This window comes from Sarcophilus harrisii, chromosome 5 (genome assembly GCF_902635505.1).
Source record: "Sarcophilus harrisii chromosome 5, mSarHar1.11, whole genome shotgun sequence".
NCBI lineage: Eukaryota > Metazoa > Chordata > Mammalia > Dasyuromorphia > Dasyuridae > Sarcophilus > Sarcophilus harrisii.
The window spans coordinates 123,734,813-123,755,425 of record NC_045430.1 but is presented as its reverse complement, the minus strand read 5'-3'; the positions used below and the strand labels follow the sequence as shown (position 1 = coordinate 123,755,425).

Here is a 20,613-nt window from a genome sequence, read left to right as displayed (position 1 = left end):
ATTTTGGAACGTGAGTTGCCTGGAAATCATCTTCTGCCACTGTTGCTATTGATACATGGGCCTGTCTTCTCCATCAGCCCTTGCTGTTCTGTCTTGGTCATTGCTTTTTAAAATTTTATTTATTTATTTTTTTGATGGTATTCTTTAAACAGCCAGACTCTCCTGTGGCATGTTATGCACCAATGAGTGCATTTCTGCTGCAGATTTCTTGTGACTGCAGGGACCATGGCACATTCTTAAGATTGTTACAGTCCATTAGAGATGCTGAATTAGGTTTTTGCTTACATAATGTCAGATTGCTTCAAAGTGAGAGTGAGTGAGTGTGTGTGTGTGTGTGTGTGTGTGTGTGTGTGTGTAAGACCAGCTAATTGAGTTGTTTGATAATGTGTGGAAACCTGTTTTGAAAACTGTTCTATTTAAATGTATTTTACAATGTAATTGCACCCTTCAAGAGAGAAATAGTTTATTGCATAAGCTAGGAACCACTGATTGTTTAAAATGTGTTTTTAAACGAAAACTGGTTGAAAAAGAAAACCATTTTGACATAAGGAATAAAGAGGAATTAGGTTGAGAGATGAAATAATTTGAATGGTTCCATTTTCAACAGATATAATTAACTAGATTAATACTTTGAAATATATGTATATTTATTATTATTATTATTTTAGGAATATATCACTTACTAACTTAATGAAGAAATTCAGCTAGCTTCTTTTAGCATCATGTATGGGTATTTACTTCTAATAGGATGTGCTCAATCACCCTGGCTTATCATGGAACTTAAACCTTTTCTATAAAAGTAACATGCCATAGAACAATTTTTTTTTCAAGTTTTCATTTAGTTGCACTATTTGGTGTTTATTTTTTTTGTGTACACATGTGTCTAACTCTTGGTGACCCCATGGACTCTACATAGCATGCCAGATCCCTTCTGTTCTTTATTATCTCTCAAAGTATGTCCAAGCTCATATTTGTTATTACTATGACACCACCTATCCATTTCACTCTTTGTGGTCTCCTTTTCCTTTTGCTTTTAGTCTTTCCCAATATCAGGGCTTTTCTGGCTAGTGGATCTTAGTATGTGGCCAAAGTATTTAAGCTTCAACTTCAGCATTTGACCTTCTAAGTGAATAACCTGAATTAATTTCTTTAAGTATTGATCGATTTGAATTTCTTACTATCCAAGGGACTCTCAAAAGTCTATATTGCATTAGCCTACAGGTAAATTATAGGAAATATGACTTTTCAGAGAGAAAGCAACTGATTACAAAAAAGTAATTCTTGAATACTTCAAAGAAAATTACGAGAAATTCTAGTTTTGTTATTTTGTCATCCAAAGAATTTCCTCGTTCCATGTGCCTGAGAAGAATTATCTCAGAATGACACTTGATCTGTATTTCAACAAATGGAACCTATTTACATCCCTGAACTCATGAAATTGAGTGAAGAGCCAATACTTTTAGGATATGATGTTTGATTTGCTGTTTACTACATTAATCAGAGAGTGAAGGAGAGTAGGTTATCATTTTTAATGCCCTTTACCCCAGCATAAAAGTCTGTCAAAGGAGAGGGCCAGAATGTGCTACACTGATTGGGGGTTATGTATATGTATAGGTTGGCCAGTTTGTTCTGAGGAGACTTTTCCTGAAAGGTGACAAGTTCTTGGATTGTTTATAATGTGTTAGCTTAGGTTCAAGGTCTAGGATTGTTCTTCCCCCCCCCCCCCCCAAATTCTGAAAACTTGAATCAAAATAGCTCTATTGTTTTTTTGCTCTGTATTTATGTTCTTTCAGAGAACAATTCCAGTCTGATTAAGATAAATAATATTTTTCTACCATCCTCTAATATACTAACAAAATATGATGGTAGTTTGGAATTTAGGCTTATTCATGCACTTATTTCTGTTGTAAGATATGATTTCTTCAGTGATACATTTTTATGTAAAAATGTCATTCTAAAATGTCATTTGGATGTACAAATTTCTGGAGTTAAGACTTTAAATAATACTCAGTGATCCACCTGGTTTTAGTCAAGGTAAGAATAGCTTGAATGGATGCTGAGTTGTTGATAGGGCTATCTATTGTTGATTAAAATTTATCCCCTTATATTTAAAAATATGGCTATTTTATGATACAGGGAACAACTTGCTTTCCCTTTTTCTAGGAAATTTAGTAAATTTTCAGAAGTTTATTTAAAGAAATTACTTTATAGCACAGGAAGCATTTCTCATCTCAGTTTGAAACTAAGTCAAACTGTATAAATAGGAGACTTCAACATTTTTTAATTTTAAGGTTAATAAAATGCTAAATCTTTTTATTTATTTTAAATATATTTATTGTTGCAAAGTTACCTCATTTGATCCTCACAAAAAGTCTGGAAGGCAGGTGTTATTATTATTTTCATTTTGCAGAGGAGAAAATTAAGGCAAACAGGGTGAGTGACCTATCTAAGGTCACATGGATTCTGAAATAGGTTTTGAACTTAGATCTTCCTGACTTCAAGTTCAGTTCTCTATCCATTGTGCCACCTAATTAATAGTTTTAATGAATTTAATATATAGCACAAAGTTTTAGAATTTGTTCATGAGTTCTTGAAGAACACTAAGACAGATAATGATTTCCTTGGTATATATTCTCCATGTACAAGCATTCTATTCCTCCTCCTCTCCCCCCAAGTAGCTATAGTGCTTTAGCTGTACTTTTTTCATGTGCTTTCCTAAAAGAAATGTCCATTGTTTTTCACTTGGCTGATGCCAATGAACAGTAACATTTAAACTTTATTTAAATTTAAATTGATTTAAATTAAATTAAATTAAAATTTATTTAAACATAAAAACTTTAAAAAGTAAATTTTAGGTATAATTTCATAAGACTGTAAGAAATCCTCCTTTGTGTAGAATTCAACAATTTTACAAAGCGTCTGTGTGTGTGTGCGTGTGTGTGTGTGTATTCATGCTTATTGTATTTATAGTCTACACTTTTCTGTGTGTGTGAAATATATCCCAATTTATAACTATTCTCTTAGATCCTAAGATACTACCAAATCTTGGGATTTGATTTCCTCCAAGTCTTTGTCTCTTGGCTAACAATCAGACTTTGTTTATTCTTTTGTCTCTTGCTCATTCATAGTGTCACCTTTCTAGGATTTAGGTGCTGCTTGATTATTTTAACAGTCTCTCTAATATTGCACATTCTTCTTCTCCTTTCCCATTTCACCTCCTCCAGCCCATTTCTTCCTCTAACTTTCCTTCTTCTGCCTGCCTATTCAGTAATTTGCTCTTGGCTGTTACTTCAAATTTAACTGTGGCAGCCTTCCATAATCTGTCCCTCCCCTTTCTTTGTGCCACAAAACATCAATTCTTGGTCCTCTGATCTATGTTTTCTATAGTCTGGCCTATCTCACCAATCATTTCCATTCCTGATTTTCTATTGTACGCTTTCTCTCTGTCCGCTAGTTCAGCAATATCTGATATATGGGTTTGTATTGATTGAATTCATATAAATCTCAAATTTTTCTTCAGATGGTAAAGTTCTCAAAAGCAAGATCTGCATCTTTATACTCCTTTTTAAAATCAGTATTTAGTTTTTGTCCTGAAACAGATAAGTCCATTAAGTACTCATTGATTCCATTAGTCATTTAAATAACAGTTGGGCTGGTGACTTCTTTGTATTTATATATTCTTTCCTTGTCTTTTCACAGCCATCAAAGAGAAGTATACAGACTGGACAGATTTTCTTATACATGATTTGACTGGCTCTCGGACAGCACCAGCCAATTTACTGGAAGGTGTATGTATTATGTGTTACATTGCTTTATAACTAATTTTTTGATTGGGGTGGTCACATTTTACCTGTATGAACCCTCTAGCTTAGGATGCAAAAATATCAAATATGTTATGTTTGGCATAAACATTAGTTTATATTTTGTGTCTTTGTGCACTTAAAATTCGAGTACATATAGCTCTGCATGAATCCTCATGGCAATACAGAATCTTCATCTGTGGTAACATGTACATCAATCACTACATTACTGTAGTAAATATGTAACTTTATGTGATATCATTCTGTAGTGCCTCATGTTACAACTGAAGTTAGACACATTCTAGTGCAGACTCTTGGATTAGTTTAATAAATGGTTCCACACTAAATATTTTATTTCAGAAGATTACCCTGCGGTAAGATAGCTCAAGTGAAAATTAATAACCTAGTAAGCTTTCCTTATGCAAACCAGAATGGAAATAGCTTATTCTGTTTTTTTTTTGTCCTAAAGGATTAAGTTTAATATTAGACTTTTGGTATTAAACTATAGGTTGTGCTGAAGAAAATATTATTATAGCTGACAATCATGAGAGTGTATTTGGAAACATTATTTTGCTTTGACAGACTGTTGTGACAAGATGTATTTGTATATTTACTATGTAAAATGAAAATAACAAAATTATTGTACTGAGGTATAAACCATTATTGAACTGAAAAATGAACTGCCAAATGTGTTTCATCTAGTTTTGCAGAATCTATCACTTAATATTCCCCTAAAAAAGGCAAATTGTTTTGGTTCGGCACCTTTTTTATAAGAATGCAAAAAATGAAGAAGCGATCCCTTTAGATTTAAAAAAGGTGATAAAGTGTGTGGAATTTAGTCTTTAAGGTTGTGTCTACCTTTTTACACACATGTACATGCACACATACATTTGTGTGTACTTGTGTGTATGCATAAATAAAATACATGTATGCATCTGTCTTCTACTAGCAAATGGACATCAGTGAATAAGTTAATCATTTTGACATTTCTTTAAAAAACAAAAACAACAAAAATAATGAGAAATGCCAATGTTCTATTTAATTGATGACTACTGTCATTATTTGATTAGAAAATCAGAATGTGTTAGTGATACATAGTACTTTATGCTATTCTTCCCAGCAAAGATGATTATTTAAATATTTTTTAATATCATCATAATTCTTAATGAGGATTTCCACTATTGGTTAATTAAACCAGTTCTCAAGTCAGTTTGAGAAAAGAAATAACTACACAGTCATGATCTCCAACATTAAAATTATTAATGGACATTAACCATGACTAGATATATCTATGATATGAGAGACTATTAAATATCTGAAATGTTGTTAATCATTAAAGGAATAGTTTTTTAAGATAAGTATCATGTAATTTAAATATCCCTTACTTATTGTAACCATCTATTGACAAAAATAGTAGCCTTTTCCATGTTGATAAATGTTCCAGCATTATTTTACCTTTTAAAATTAAAATTATCCTAAAGACATCTTTATCCAGATGGGGTGGGAAGTAGGATGGGTGATGGTGGTGGTTTATTTGGTAAGAAATACATACAAACTGTTATTTTCTGTTTACATGCGATTTTGTTGCTAGAATATAGAAATTGGCAAAATTTTTGTATGATAATATGTGCATGAATGCATGCGTGTGTGTGTGTGTGTGTGTGTGTGTGTGTGTGTGTATAAGAAGGGGAGTGTGGGGGTTGATTATGGAAAGGATGGAGTTGGAGTTGGGGGGACACCAGACTGTTTGATGATAGCTTGGATGGTAGTGTGAAAAAATATAATCTTCTGCTGTCATCTGTTTCCATGAGAAGTCTCAAAATAAAGTTTAAAATAAGGAGTTTTGCTTCTGTTTAAACAGCCTCTGCGAGGGAAAAACCCTGTAGACCTCATTACAGTTGATTCCTTAATAGAACTTCAGGATTCTCAGAACCCCTTTCAGTACTGGATAGTTAGTGTGATTGAAAATGTTGGAGGAAGATTACGCCTTCGCTATGTGGGATTGGAGGAGACTGAATCCTATGACCAGTGGTTGTTTTACTTGGATTACAGACTTCGACCAGTCGGTTGGTGTCAAGAGAATAAATACAGAATGGACCCACCTTCAGGTAAAAGTTAATTCATGTAATAATATTTTAATATGGACAATATCTTTCAAAAGAATTTTCCTTCCTTAGAGTTAAGTGAGTGTCCAGATTCATTTTTGGATCCTGGAGAATAAATTGATGAATAAAAAGACGTTTGAGACAACTCAAGGCAAAGCCTTTACTATTTATAGCCACAAATTTTTATTTCACTTTCTCCTCAAATCTGGCCGATTTAAGTAAGGAAAAGCTGAGATCCAATGAAGAGCCATTTTGGAAACTGGGTTTATAGGATCTACTGAATGATGTGCACATGGGGCAAACTTCCTAGCTTCTTTGTATTCTGAATACAGTTTGCTAAAGATCAAACATGCATTTTTTTGAATCGCTTCTAAGGACCATATTCTTAGAACTCAGTAAATAATATGTAATAAAGAAGTGGCAAAAAATCTCCACTGTAAACCATTTATTAAACATATACTGTGTGCTTAATACCTTTCTCTCTACCCAGATATTGGGATTTACAGTCTAATAGGAGATGGCAGATTGGTATAGTCAAAAGACTTTTGTCCAAATCCTAATACTATATTACATGATACTAATTACATGGCTTGGAACATCACTTAATTTCTTTAGGTATCATTTGCAAAGTGAGAGGTTGCAACTAGATGATGTCTGTGAACCCTTCTAGCTCAAGATGTATGATCCTCTCAGAAATTGTAAAATTATAGGAAGTGTGATGATCTATTTTGGTGAGAGTCAGAATAGGCCATTTAGGAGGAACATTTTAGTTTTCAAAATACCTTTATTTTTCTTTTTACCAGTTGTACATAACCTATATTCAAACAGGTGCATAACACGCGTATGAGAAATACAATCTATTATTGGCTGAAAGTATTATTATTGGCTATGAGATTTTACAGTATCTTGTTAATGTCTCATAGCTTGTGGGTGGATCTCATCAACATTTGGTTGTGAAACTTTCAATTAGAGAGAAATGGACTTATTGAGAAAATAGAAATGCATGGGAAAATGTTCTTATCTTTAGGAAAAACCATCTTTGGAAAGAAATTCAATTTCTTTGATTATTAAAAATATCAGCATTTTCTTTAGGTATTAGTTTCTTAAGAGAAGCAGCATAGCATAGTGGATAGAGTTTGGCAAGTAGGAAAGAAATGGTTCTAATTCCTAACTTAATACACATTGTGTGAGCAGAGCAAATCATATAACTTATCAGTTCTATGAGCAGTTCTCTAGGACTATCGATACCAAAAGAATTCTTGATCTATATTGCTAGAGAAATCTTTTTTTTTTTTTTTAAATTGGGAGATCTCATTAAATCCCAGGTTGAAACCTCTTCCCTAAAAGCCCTCCTCTCTTTTCCCTCCCACATCAAAAATAAATAAATAAAAGGAGTTTTTTACTTAATTCAGCTCTGATCATTTAAAACAAAAGTTGTTTTTTTCCTGCTGCTATTCCCAAGGGCTTTTAATTGTAAAATATTTTCTTCCTACTTCTGTTCTCCTAAGTATTTGTATCCCTTTTAAAATTTGTGAGAGATTATAGAAATGTTAGATGGTATTTCATTATTATTGTTCTTGGCAACATTTTGAAAGGCAGCCAAGAAATGTATTTGTAACCTGGGTAATTTTGGAGTATAAAAGCAATCCATTTCCATAGGCAAAGAAACAAAGGGCATGTCAGTATTGTGAGGAAGTATCTAAGACTGGACCCCATGGAAAAGCCATAACTTAGCAGAGAAAATTGTACTTTGTGGTTGTGTAAATATCAGTTCAGTATATAGTTACCTTATAAAATTTCAGAGGAAATTCTTTTGCCATTCATTTAAAAAACTGATAACCAAACAAAGAATTATGAATAGCTTTTAAAATGTTTTGTGATATTCCTAAAACTCTTAAATCATCTTCAGGAAGAAGGGATGAAAAATGTTGTCATAAGACAGTTTCTTTATAGAATCTATATTGTACCCTTCCCTTTAGCCTTTTTTGATCTTTAAAAAATGTGATTCATTTTCTAAGACAAATAAATGTAGTCTTTTTTCCCCCCTCTGGAGACCTCTGCTTAAAGATGTGGCCATCATCTGAAAGTTTTCTTTCAACATTTTAATTGGAAGATGGGGCTGGTGGGATGCAGAAAAAGGAGGAAATGGAAAGACAGGCTCAGTGCCTTTCAGTTCTTCTCCAAATATCATAATTACAAGATGATAACTTGGCTGTAATCTTATTAAGGCTATCAGCACCCATGTGAGTTAGGAGGAAAGATATTATCTTTGTATTAAAAATGGGAAAAATTAAGGAATCAGGTTGTTCCAAGTATTTAAAAAATCATTTAAAAAAGACAGGAACAAATGCAATGCTTACATTATAATCTCATTTCCCTAATGCTAGAGAGGGTGAATTACAGTTACAGGCTCCCTTCAGGTGGCAAGGGTACTTTATCTGAGCCTATTTACTGTTGAACAGATGAATGTTGTCTAGTCTGCTTGCAGAGGGGTAGGGAGGGAGATAATCTGTAGTTGGCTGATATTGTAACCTTCTCTCCACAGAATTAACTGTCTTTCCTCTCTTTGTTTTTGACTCAGTTGTTCTTTCAGTCACAATTTTCTGTGACTTCATTTGGAGTTTTTTCTTGGCAAAAATACTGGAGTGCTTTTCCTCTTATTGGCTTATAAATGTGGAAATTGAGGCAGACAAGGTTAAGTGACCTGCCTTGGGCGACACAATTTCTCTGAGATCAGATTCGTACTTGAGAGGGTGAATCTTCCCAACTTCAGGTCTGCGACTCTTATCTACTGCATCACCCAGCCAGCTACTCTTTCAAAGAGCATATGGCTTTTGAGTTATCAGTTTTAGAGTATCAAAGCCTTGGGGAAACACACACACACACACACACACACACACACACACACACACACACACACACACACAATTTTAGGTAAAGATGATCTGAGGGATTGTGTTACTTTAGAATCAGAAAATTTGGCTTAATTCAAAAAGACGTGCTATCTGGAGGGCCACAGGTGTCAAAGGTTTCTGCTAATCCTTTGAGCCTTCCAAAAAGTCATCCTCTTCTCAGTGAGTGGGTGAATTTACCAGAGATAGTTAATTTATTTCTATATTGTAAAAAAACAAACAAATAAACCTGCCTAATTTTTCCCTGTTTTTGTGATGTAAATTTTTGAATTGGATATATATCATTGTCATAAAGATTTTCAATATAAAAGAAGGGAGGTATTATAGGTCAGTGCTGCTGTTGTTGAGTCACTTAAATTGTGTTGAACTTTTTTGGCTCCATTTCTTTTTCTTTCTTTTCTTTTCTTTTTTCTTTTTCTTTTTTTTGGCAAAGATACTTATGGGGATTTGCCTTTTTTCCTCCGCTCCAGCTATTTTTATAAACGAAGAAATAGAGGAAAATAGAATTAAGCGACCCACCCAGAATCACGCAGTTTTATTAGCTGTCTGAGGCCAGATTTGAATGCATAAAGTTGAGTTTTCCTGACTCCAGGCCAGGCACTGTATCCACTGTTCACTTTTTGTACCCTTAGGGTTTCGTAAAATATCTAGTGCACAATAAGTGCTTAATAAATGTTCATGATTGATTGTAGCTTTGGGATGGAACTACATTCATTCAGATAGCTTTACTGTGTTTCTCTTAAATTGAATTAGTTCTTTTTTGGTGGCCTTAGTCTCACTGAGTTTTTGATTGTTGAGGATGGTTGGGGTTGAGCATTCTGTTATCTTTTTGATTCTCATTCTTCAGTTTCTTGTCTAAACTCAGCCTTTCTTCATCCGCACAGTAGGGATCTGAAGTCACATGGCAATATGTTATTAGAATTGAGCTCTTTCTATTCCTAAATGTTTGGATTTAAGACAATAAAGTATGTGGAAGGATATTTGCCTGACCAAATCATTCAAATAGAATCTGGAGGGACTTTCATTTTGACTTTTTGAGGTCTTTTTCTGACCCAATATTGTCTTTTTTTTTTTTTTTTTCTTTTGGTCTCCTTTTTTTTTCTGATACCTATGATGAGGTTTCTACCAAAACAATATGATGTCAAATACTGTCATCTACCAGCCTTTAACTAAATCCTTTCTAATATAGGAGTTTTCTACTTGCCATGAATTTTTCCTTATCACCCCATCCTCATCTTTAGGGAAAGTAACGTACATGTTGGCATCCCCTTAAATCTTTTTACCAAATCCAGCTTATTAGCCTCTTTTAATTCTATTACCTTTATTTTCATTCCTTGGTAGCAGCCCCACAGATGATCATACTTTAAATCTTATGATTTGATCACATATTTTATTTGATCACATTTGATCACATACTTTAAAATTCTTGTTCATATTGTGGTTCCTATACTTCTGTCTTTCTCCTTTACTCTTAAATCTATTTTTCATACTCATGACTACTATTGTACTGCCATCTTTTTTTCTCTTCTCTTTCTTCTGCTCACAGTTGACCAATTAATTGTACATTGAAATATCACTCCTTAAATGCTTTAACTTCTTGCCCATCACCATTTAGTTCCTGACAATTCTCAAACCTCCCATTTGTTTTCCCCTGAGTACCATAGCAAACTCATGATATCTAATCTCCTTTAGACCCTGACTGATGCATAATAATCCTTTTTTTTTTTTTTTTCCTTTTTGATTGATACTTTGTCATGTTTTTCTCCCCCCAAACCATCTAAACTGATTCAGACTCCACCTCCATTTCTTATCCTTTTTCTCCCTTTCTTCCCTCAGGCCCCATGAGACAAATTTGCATTCCTGCCTTTCTGAGAAAATCAAGGCCATTAACTGTGATCTTCCTCAAAACCACCCCTTATCTCTTGACCTCCTTGGGTTTAGTCTCTGAAGAGAGGGCTGCCTTTTTTTTTTTTTTTTTTTAGCTCTTTGGACCAGTCACTTCACCTGTTGTTCTTCCTTTTCAACCTTTCCTCTAGAAGTTTGTTTCATCAATTCCTCTCTTTTTTTTAGTTGCATCTTTTCTTTTGATTCCTTTTCCTGAAGTCTATAGACTTTCTTAGATTTTTCCCTTTGAAAACAAAGAAATGAAACTCTGAAGTTGACCTTATCATTCATACATCTTATGTTTCTCTTCCCTTTTGTTGGCAAACTCCTATTTACTGTCCCTTATTTCTTTCTTCTGCTCTCATTTCAACCTCTTAAATCTGGATTTTGACTCTCGTATTCTTCTGGAATTATTATCTCCTAAGTTTCCTAGATCTTTTAATTCCTAATTTTTCAAAAACTTTTTTACCCTTATTGACTCTCCTCCAGCCTTTGACATTATTTACCATTCATTTTTGGATCTTCATTCCTCTCTTGGGTTATATGGATGGATGGTACAGTGGAAAGACCACTAAACCTGGAGCCAGAAAGACCCAAGGGCAAATCAGCATCAGACACCAATTTGTGACTGCCTCAGTTTCCCCATATGTAAAAATGGGGATGAGACAATATTCATAAAGTGTTTTGCAAAAAGTAATATATAAATATTAGTTATTATTATTATTATTATTATTAGTAGTAGTATTAGTATTTCTGTGATTCTGTTCTAAGCTGGTACTCTTACCTGTCTGATCATTCTAGTCTGTTTCATTATATAATCCCCCTCTGGCTAAGCATGATTTCCCCCTCTGACGTTGGTCCTCTTTCTATATTCTCTCCCCCTGTGTTTTTGTCATCTCTCATAGTTTCATTGATCATTTCTATGCAAATCCCTTCAAATTGATATGGTCATCCTTAAATCTCTTCCATATTCTATTCCCACCCTATCGGGGCACATCCACTTGGATATTTCTCAGCATCTCAAAGTCTACATGCCCTAATTGTAGCACACCATCTCTTTCTCCTTTTTCTTACTTCTATTCCCTTTTCTTTAAACTTCCCTATTTCTGTTAATTCATTCAAGTATATAAAATTGGAATCATTCTTGACTCTTATTCTCTATTTCCTCACCTTTTTCCCCCTCTACATCTAGTTATCTTATTGATTCTCCTTACACATTATTTATATTTTTTGCCCTTTTCTTCACTCACCTGGCTCTCTTCCTCCCTTATACTGAAGCTGCTAATTATCATTTAACTGGAGTATTCCCAATAACCTGCTTATTAGTCCTCCTACCTCCAAACTTTCTTCTTTAACCTACCTTCATCCAACTGCCAAAAAAAAAATATATACATTTTTCAGGTGTAGATCTGACCATGTCGTTCTTCCACTCAGAAACCTTCAGTGGATCACTATTGCCTCTGGAGTAAAGCACAAGGCTCTGTCATTTAAAAATTCTCCACAATCCAGCTGTCACATGTTTATCCAGTCTTATTTCACATGCCTTTTTATGCTGTATCCAACAGGATTGCAGGTGTTCCTATATTCTACCTTCCATCTATTTTCTGCCATGTATTTATAAAACCAACTCCCATTTCAGTCAACAAACATTAAGCACTTACTGTGTGTTAGGTACTGAACTACTAAACGCTGGGGGACAAATATGAATGTATGGAATATGATCCCTTATCTCCTTTGTCTCAGTATTTCATCTTTCTATTCAAGGCTCATCTTAGTTGTTCTGTGGAAGTTTTCCTGTATTTACTTATCTAGGAAAAACAAGGGGAAGGAGGGAGTATTTATACAGATCAGGCAGAGTATTAATATAGGGTTTCTAATATTATTCTGTATCATGGACTCCTTGGGCAGAATGATGAATTCAGTTGACCTGTTCACAGGATAATGTCTTCAAAAATATGAAATGAAACATTTAGGTTATGCAAAGTTGTATTGAAATACAGTTATCGAAATATACTTTTAAAAAAAATCCATGGTCCCTGGGAAAAGAACCTTTGTGTAAGCTCCATGAGGCCCGGAACTGCATTTATTTTGGTTTTGTCTTTTTATCACTAGTGCCTGAATTGGCAATATTATGCACTAGATGGACAACTGGCTGGGGGGACATATCATTTATCTGTAATCCGTGGTATTCTCTAACCTCTCAGTGCCCTAGCAGGTGCTGATGTTGGTTAAGGCACTTTCCTTACTGAATGTTCCCTATACCAAAGAAAGTACATCTTCCCCCCCCCCCAAAAAAAAAAAAAACCCCAACAAAAAACCAAATTAAAAACCCTGCGCCTGGCATGGTGCTTTGCATATATAGCATACCCTCAATAATTGTTTGTTGAATTGAATAGAATTGTTTGGTCTTAGGATTTTCCAAGTTATTTTTTATACTCAAGCTTTCGGTAACATTTATTATAAAGCAGCCTGCCAAATTCTACAAAGGAAGATTGCCTCATTTTCATGTAGGCTTCTAGTTAAAGATGAATCAGGACACATTTTAATTGCTTATTACTTCCCCTAAACACACATTGACATGGTGCACTTTGTTAAATTACCTGCAACACTAGCATTTTAAGAAAATGCTTTATGCTCTTTTAACAGTACTGTTTATTGTCCATAAACTTGCCAGTGTAATCGAAATGCCTCTGTCTAATGAATTGCACACATGTGCAGTTCTGCTTATTGAAACTATTAGGTGTTTAGCTTCTGCAGGTGGTTTAGTATAACTGACAACACTGCAGTTAATTTTCACCTTTAAAAAAAAAGAGAAATAAGCCCCAGGGTTAAATTCCATTTTCATATACAGTATTCCTAGAAGGAGAGCAGAGGGATATTTTCCAGGGACTGGTTTGAAGCCCTTTTCTGATTATGGTTTGGCTTTATAATTTTATCCCTACCTCCTATACACTTGGCCTCGAAGCTTTGGTCTGAGCAGAATTTCAGCAATCCTGGTTTGGGGATAGCTTGAAGACTGATCAGTTTTCAGAAATCTATGTGGAGCCTCAAGGGCTGGCAAAACAGAAATTGCCTGTTACACTGGTAAAGTTGAATAGCAGTTGGTCTTGCCTTCAACTCTACTGGGCTGAGGCTTGAGTTGATGCACTGAGGTCCCAAGTACGTGAGGCTAAATAGTAATTGGACTATACTCTATTAATATACATGATTGGATAAAGAATGGTCCCTGCCTACTCTCAGTGCAAGTCCTGATGTGTTATATAGGAAATGACGATTTTTGGTGGGTGGAGACAGAGAGAGACAGGAAGAGAAGCTGGGAGAGATTGGGCCTGGGTTCCATACTCCTAGCTGCTGGTCATGTGGCTGCTGGTCTAGCTAGCTTCTTGACTCAGCTGCACACATTGCTATTGCCCATTCTCTTCCACCTCCGATCTTTCTTCACTGAGAATAAAGACTGACGATTTTCCCCTAACCTGAATTCCTGACTCCGGCTGATTTTAAAATATGTGGTCTTCACATTGAACCACATGGGCAGTACTCCCTTCCTCCCCTAAAAGGAAGTCCCCCCCATCTGAATAACCATTTCTGCTAAGACTGAAGAGAGGGTACTTTGTTTTCCAGAGTTCATGGGCCATCTGAGGAGTGGGGAGGAGTTCATGACTTTCCTTTCTTTTTTTCATCCCCCTCCATTTCTCCACAAAATGCATTCTGATTATTGTAATACATCATCCTAACCAGAACCCATTCAAGTATACAACTCATCTTTACTACAGAGGGAATCTCAGGGTGTGCTATAACTAATTAATATAACAATTGTTAATTAATATACTTTAATTGTCATTATTTTGTGCATTTTATTAATATCAATAACAATTATTAATTTAATTATATGTATAACTAAAACATAAATACATAACTTTTCATTAAGTACTTAACTAGGCATAGAATCAGAGTACTAAAGAGTCTCTTGGGTGTTGCTTAATTTTTTTTTCCCATGGCATTCTTTTAGCCATAACCCTTGGAGTCACTGCCATTTCTTATCAGTCGGTTTTGCTTCAAACCCAGGCCTGGATGGAGTGGTCTTGAGAGAAATCTATAGGCCCTTGGAATAGTAAAGTTTGTTTCCAAGTGAAGTTATTCTCTGGATGGTCCATGACCTGCAGGAATTCTTTGGTTTTTGTTTTTTTGTTTTTTCTGGCTCCAAAGGGCCAAGCTGAACTACACATCTAATTTAGTGCTTTTCTAGCAAGCTGATTATTATCTTTACTTCCCTATTCTCGTTCACTTCATTCTATGTTCTCATGTTCTCTCATTTTTCTCTCTGAATCTAGTTTCTTTAAAAGGTTTCACGTAACATGGTTCCTTGCAGTAACTAGCATCCCTGATGTGGTGTGTCTGTCCTATATTCCTATCATTCTCACTCCACTCAGGATGATCCCTTTTTGGTATGCTTACATTTATAAGATGCATGCTGCCCATATGCATTTTTACTCTAACTGTCCTGTGGCTTTAGTCTGCTTACCCACTAAATAAGATGCAAGCTTTTCTGACTTGATATTGTCAGGGATCAGGCCTTTCCCTATTTCATCCACAAATGACTGTCATTGTTCTTCCAATCCCTAAAGATCTGGTGGAGTTATCTCTTGCTCTTTCAGAAACAAAAGACTTATAGGTGATAAAGAATGCTTTTGAAGTTGTGTCACCGTTTATATAAAATTGCTTCCTGCACTGAATGCCAATTATTTTTCATATTCTATTTATCTATGTGTATCTACCTCTCCCCACCCCCCAATTCTGTTTATCTCCCTAGCCAATATGGAGGTCAGACTTAATTCTTTAGAGCAGTTATGGGTCTCCTCCAGTATTATGTACTTACACTCTCATCAGAAGGTACCCTTGATATCTATCTATCTATCTAGATTACCTTCATACCTTCAGATCTTTTCCATACCTTTATTATTTTTCTCTTCTTCAGTTACTGTATGACTCTGTCTTTCAATACCCTTGCAATTTTGTCATCACTTGCAAAGATCTCCTTTATGTACACTAAGTCTAATCCAAGTTCTTTTCCTATGTTTTATTTCATACTATCTCAATTTCCTCCACAAGGACATCCAAGACCAGAATATTTCAGAGACTAAATATTATTGACTTTACTCTCCTTGATGCTGAAACAAAGTTTTAATTTATATCTTTCATTTTTTTTTTGTTTGTTTGTTGATCTTCCATTTTTCATCTCTAAGTGTTCTTGGGTTATTTCCTTACTTGATCACTTACAAAGTTATATTTAAACTGATTTAACCCTTAACTGTTATCTATGTGATTATGAGATTAATACTGTTCATAATCATCATTCCTCTCCATAAGATTTAAATTTTTTTTCCCCCTTAACCAATGTTCCCTTTTACTCTCTTTCCTTGGCAATAAGTCAAGTGTGTGCTGACTCAGAAACCTTTTAGACTGTTTTGTGGTCTCTTTGTTATGATAATTGGTTCCTATTGGAAAAATTTCTGAATAAAATTATTATAGTTTGTGGTCTGTGTTCTTCCATCCATATTTTTTTTGGATCATCAATAATATATTTAAATCTGCCTACAGGCAGTTGTTTTGATTGTACACATATCTTTTTTCTCATTTTTATTCTAACTTTGTACTAATTTTGTAGTTGGCTTTTATAAGTCAGTGGTCTGGCTATACCCTGACAGATGAATCAGGAATGACTCCTATTATCAGTAGTGAATCATTTCCTGTCTGCTAAAATATAATCAGTTTCATTATTTGCAGTATTATTTAGCTCATAATGTTCAGTGCCTAATGATTTTGTTTTTCTGGAAGAAAGTTTCCTTGTTATGTAGACAAGGGGCATCTGTGTAGTCTTTCCATTTTTGGCCTCTCTTAGTCCTTTTCCTTGATTCCTATTTTTGAACATAAATTATCATTTTACCCAATTTCTACCTTTGCATTGAAGTCACCTAATATCAAGCACAGATATGTACAATTTGGAGGATCTTATTGTGTTCTTTATAAAACTTTTTTTTTTAAACCTTTTTGAATAGATAGATGTTGGTATGTAAGTTGGAGTTATTTTCATGGCTGTCTTATCATACCTCTGCAATCAAAGATGACCAAATATCCCTTAGAGTAATATTTCTTGTTGCTTTTGAGTAAGTGTAGGATAAAACCAACTCTACCAAATACTTTGCCTCATGGGAGCCTCTCAATAATCTGCTATTTGCATTTTTGTTTCCTTGTAGAAGTGAGAATGTCAGCATTAATAGGATTCATTTTTTCTAGTAGTATGTTTACTCAGTGGACATTGGACAAGGCTCTTATTTTTAAATTACCAGACAAGAGTACCATTTTAGAGAAACCATCAAATGCAAGTTTTAGACAGTCAAAAGGGGTTTCTTGAACTTTTTTGTAGTGTGGCATTTGAGAAAAGGCATATAGATTTCTTGGAATAATGTTTTTTAAATTAAAAAAATATATGGAAGAAACCAATTCTAGTGAAATAGTGATAGGTTAAAAAAAAAACAACAACCTAATTTACAGAATTCCTAGTTAATAGCAACATGTCTTAAATCTCTGACACTTTATGTTGCCACTGTTAACAGAAAAGACATAAAACTGCAGGCCATTTTATATTTTTATTTATTGGTTTGTCTTGGCCAAATTGGTAATTTTCTGGTGGTGATTTTCACTCTCAATTAAGTTAGTCCTTGGAAAGTAGGTTCAGACTACTGGTATTATATTCAAAGCCTTTGCAGCATCATAAACCTTCAATAGTTAGTACTGCAGTGTCAAAGCCTTCAAGATTCCAGGTTCACCTCCAGGCTATTCTGAAGCATCAGAATAGGGCTTTGTGAGCACATTATTCTATACTGAGAATAAATTAGTACTAATCTAAATACCATAGTGTTAAAAAAACATCAAGATGATTAGTTTAAAATGAATAAAGCCATCATTCCACTCTGGTTGCTTCAAAGCAAAGCAAAATTCAGTGTTTGAAGAACTAAGTTTAATTTCTTTAAACTATATTTTCAGCACATTAACGTCAGATTTAGTAAATTCTATAGAAATTGTTTCTCTTGTGCAGTTTGTTATGATTGGAAAAGCAATTAGTGAATTAGCAATCAAAAGATAATTGTTGACTGCACTCAAACTCCTAAGTATTAGACTAGCCATCAGAAATTAAATGTCAGCCATGAAGATACTTCACGGCTTGACTGACTCAATAGGGATATTTCTTTTATCCCTCTACCTTAATTGGTTGTAAATGGTAACTTCTTTATTTAAAAAACATTGTCTCAACACAAGGCTTCCCTCCCAATACTGAAGTACTATTTGTATCCAAATATAGTCTGCTAGTATTTACTAGTAATAGTAAGTTAATCTTGTTTTTTTTTGCACCTTAGATAGTCATAGGTACACTTGAGTGAGATATTAATGGTTCATTGAGTTTGGGTAGCATTTCTTTCCCACATAAAAAAGTATTGAAAATAATAAAGAGACAATGAACATATACACATCCTACAAGGTCTCAAAGTACAAGGTGAATCTAGAAGCACTGAGGATCAAAATATATGACCACATGTTAAAAAACAGACAGGCAGGGAATCAAAAATATAGCCCCAAATGTTTAATGTTACCTTTTTAACTGTACTTAAATTCATATTCATATCCTGTCTGTCTGTCTAAAGTAGCCTAAGTTGATATAGTGATGGTATAAACATATCCACTTCCAGTGAGTGCTTCTGCAAATCCTATTTTGATAAGGTCTTAAATCTGTTAGGAACAGATCATAAAATTCCCTTGAAGTTTCAGCCACAGGTAAAAACATTATTTGACAATTTCTTTTTCTTTTCTTCTTTTTTTTTAATTAAAAAAAATTTTTTTTACACTTGGTGAATAGCCCACATGGGTAATTTCCCCCACAGAAACAAATATGGGTACCATGTGGTGTGTTAATGACAACATTTCAAGTGTAAATATTAAACTTGGTTAGTAAATTTTAATTTACCTTTCAGTAATTTTATGATTTACATGGATCTCTTTTTCACTATGCAGAAAGCTTAGAGATTTGGTGACAAATGTGCTGTAATAATAGTGACTGATAGGCAGGCGAATGCTTTTTTAGTATGGAAATACATCAGATATTAAGTTCTTCATCAGTGGATATTGTTTCCTAGGTGATTTGTGGGTAGTGCATCACTGAAGGTCTTGCTAATGTGATTAATACCATTAAATCCCTTTTAGAATGCTTGTAGAGTGTATGCAAATGCTCCCTTTAGAGGAGCCTTGTTTAGCCCATTTTGCACGTTGTATAATGGAATCCCAAGTTGCCATTAATCTCACAAATTTGGGAGTGGGTCTTTGTAGTAGTTACAGTGTGACTGCTGTGGTTATTAGGTTTTTACTGAGGGTTTGCAAAGTTGACATTTGTGAATGAATACACAGAATTGTAGCACTCTTATACACTGTTATATGATTTGTTGTTGTTCACCCAGAAATCTATTCTTTGAAGACAACATCTGAATGGAAATGTGCTCTGGAAAAATCTCTTAATGATGCTGCAAAATTTCCTCTTCCAATGGAAGTGTTCAAGGTAAGCCGTTCATTCTTTACTAGAATATAGGTTTGGACAGGAGACCAGAAACTTATGAATATGTGAATGTTTTTAATGTCATGCTGATGAATATGTGTGTTGGTGTTCTAGCCAATCATTCTGCTCAGTTTCTCCACTTTAGAAAGCTTCATTTTTGGTGATGTTTCCATTTCAAATCTTTCAATAGAGACCTTTTTAGTGCAGTCATATAATCTGAGTCAGGAAGCCTGGATTCTTACCCAAGGTTTGCCACTCATTCCCTGTGTAATCCTGGACAAGTCTTTTATCTCCCCCATGTCTCAATTTATTAATTTGTGTAAATATAAATAAAGAGGATATGCTCAGTGTTGATGGCAATCTATGGCCCTATAAAAAGAAAAACAAATCAAGTTGCATATTTGAATTGTAGTGTTGACCCACTGTCCTTTCAGGTTCTGTTTCGATTCAGTAGACAACATGTTAAGCATGTTATTTATTAAGCATGTAACTTTTGCAGTTTTTCCCTATGATTACTCTTGAGATTAAATGTATTGATTACTTAATACATGCATAAGGGGAAGTTACTTAGTTATTTGTTATAATGAAAGGAAATTTGTAAAATTTACAATAATCTGAAATAGATTGAATGCCTAATGTTCTTTTAAATTTTACACAAACTAGTGGGAATACACATACTCCCATCCCCATCCCCATACATCCTAGGGGGGAAAAGGGCTATATTATAGAATCCTAGAGTTTTAGAACAAAAAAGAGATCACCTTGTCCAGCCTTTTTAACTGCATAGATGGGTAATCAAGATTTAAAGAAAATGAAATTCAAATAGCAGAGACTAGAACTTGTTTCAAAGCTCCCAGGTTAGTGTTCTCTCATGTATATTTGGCAAAGTGAATATATTATTATTATTAATGATAATAGCTAGCATTTGTTTGGTATTTTTAAGATTTCCAAAACACTTTATAAATATTCTCACAATAACCCTGGGAGGTAGGTGCTATTATCAATCCCCATTTTATAGAAGAAGAAACTGAAGCTTAGGGGAGGTTATTTAGTAAGTGTCTGAGACAGGATTTGAAGTCAGGTTTTACTAATTTCAGGTAAATTCCTTTATCTCCTCATGTAGGCAGCAAAATTCACTCTACATAGAATTATGGAAAGAGCATTGAATATATTCTTAGGTCCCAAGTTCAAATCCTTCCTATACTGGTTAATATCGCTACGACCTTGCTCAAATCATTTAATCTGCCTGGATCTCGCTTTTCTTATTTATAAAATGTGATAGTTGGACCAAATGTCCTTAGAAGTCCTTC

At 34.3% G+C, this 20,613-nt stretch overlaps 1 protein-coding gene across 2 annotated transcripts in view; it reads left to right on the top strand.

Annotated features, from left to right (window-relative positions):
• The window catches only part of SFMBT2 (Scm like with four mbt domains 2), a 295,646-nt gene that overhangs the window by 140,652 nt on the left and 134,381 nt on the right, over positions 1-20,613 (top strand). For both annotated transcript variants that reach the window (XM_031938506.1, XM_003771404.4), the window contains exons 5-7: positions 3,700-3,788; positions 5,662-5,908; positions 19,209-19,306. In XM_031938506.1, the coding sequence (XP_031794366.1) occupies positions 3,700-3,788; positions 5,662-5,908; positions 19,209-19,306 (434 nt within the window). The remainder of the gene's footprint in view (positions 1-3,699; positions 3,789-5,661; positions 5,909-19,208; positions 19,307-20,613) is intronic.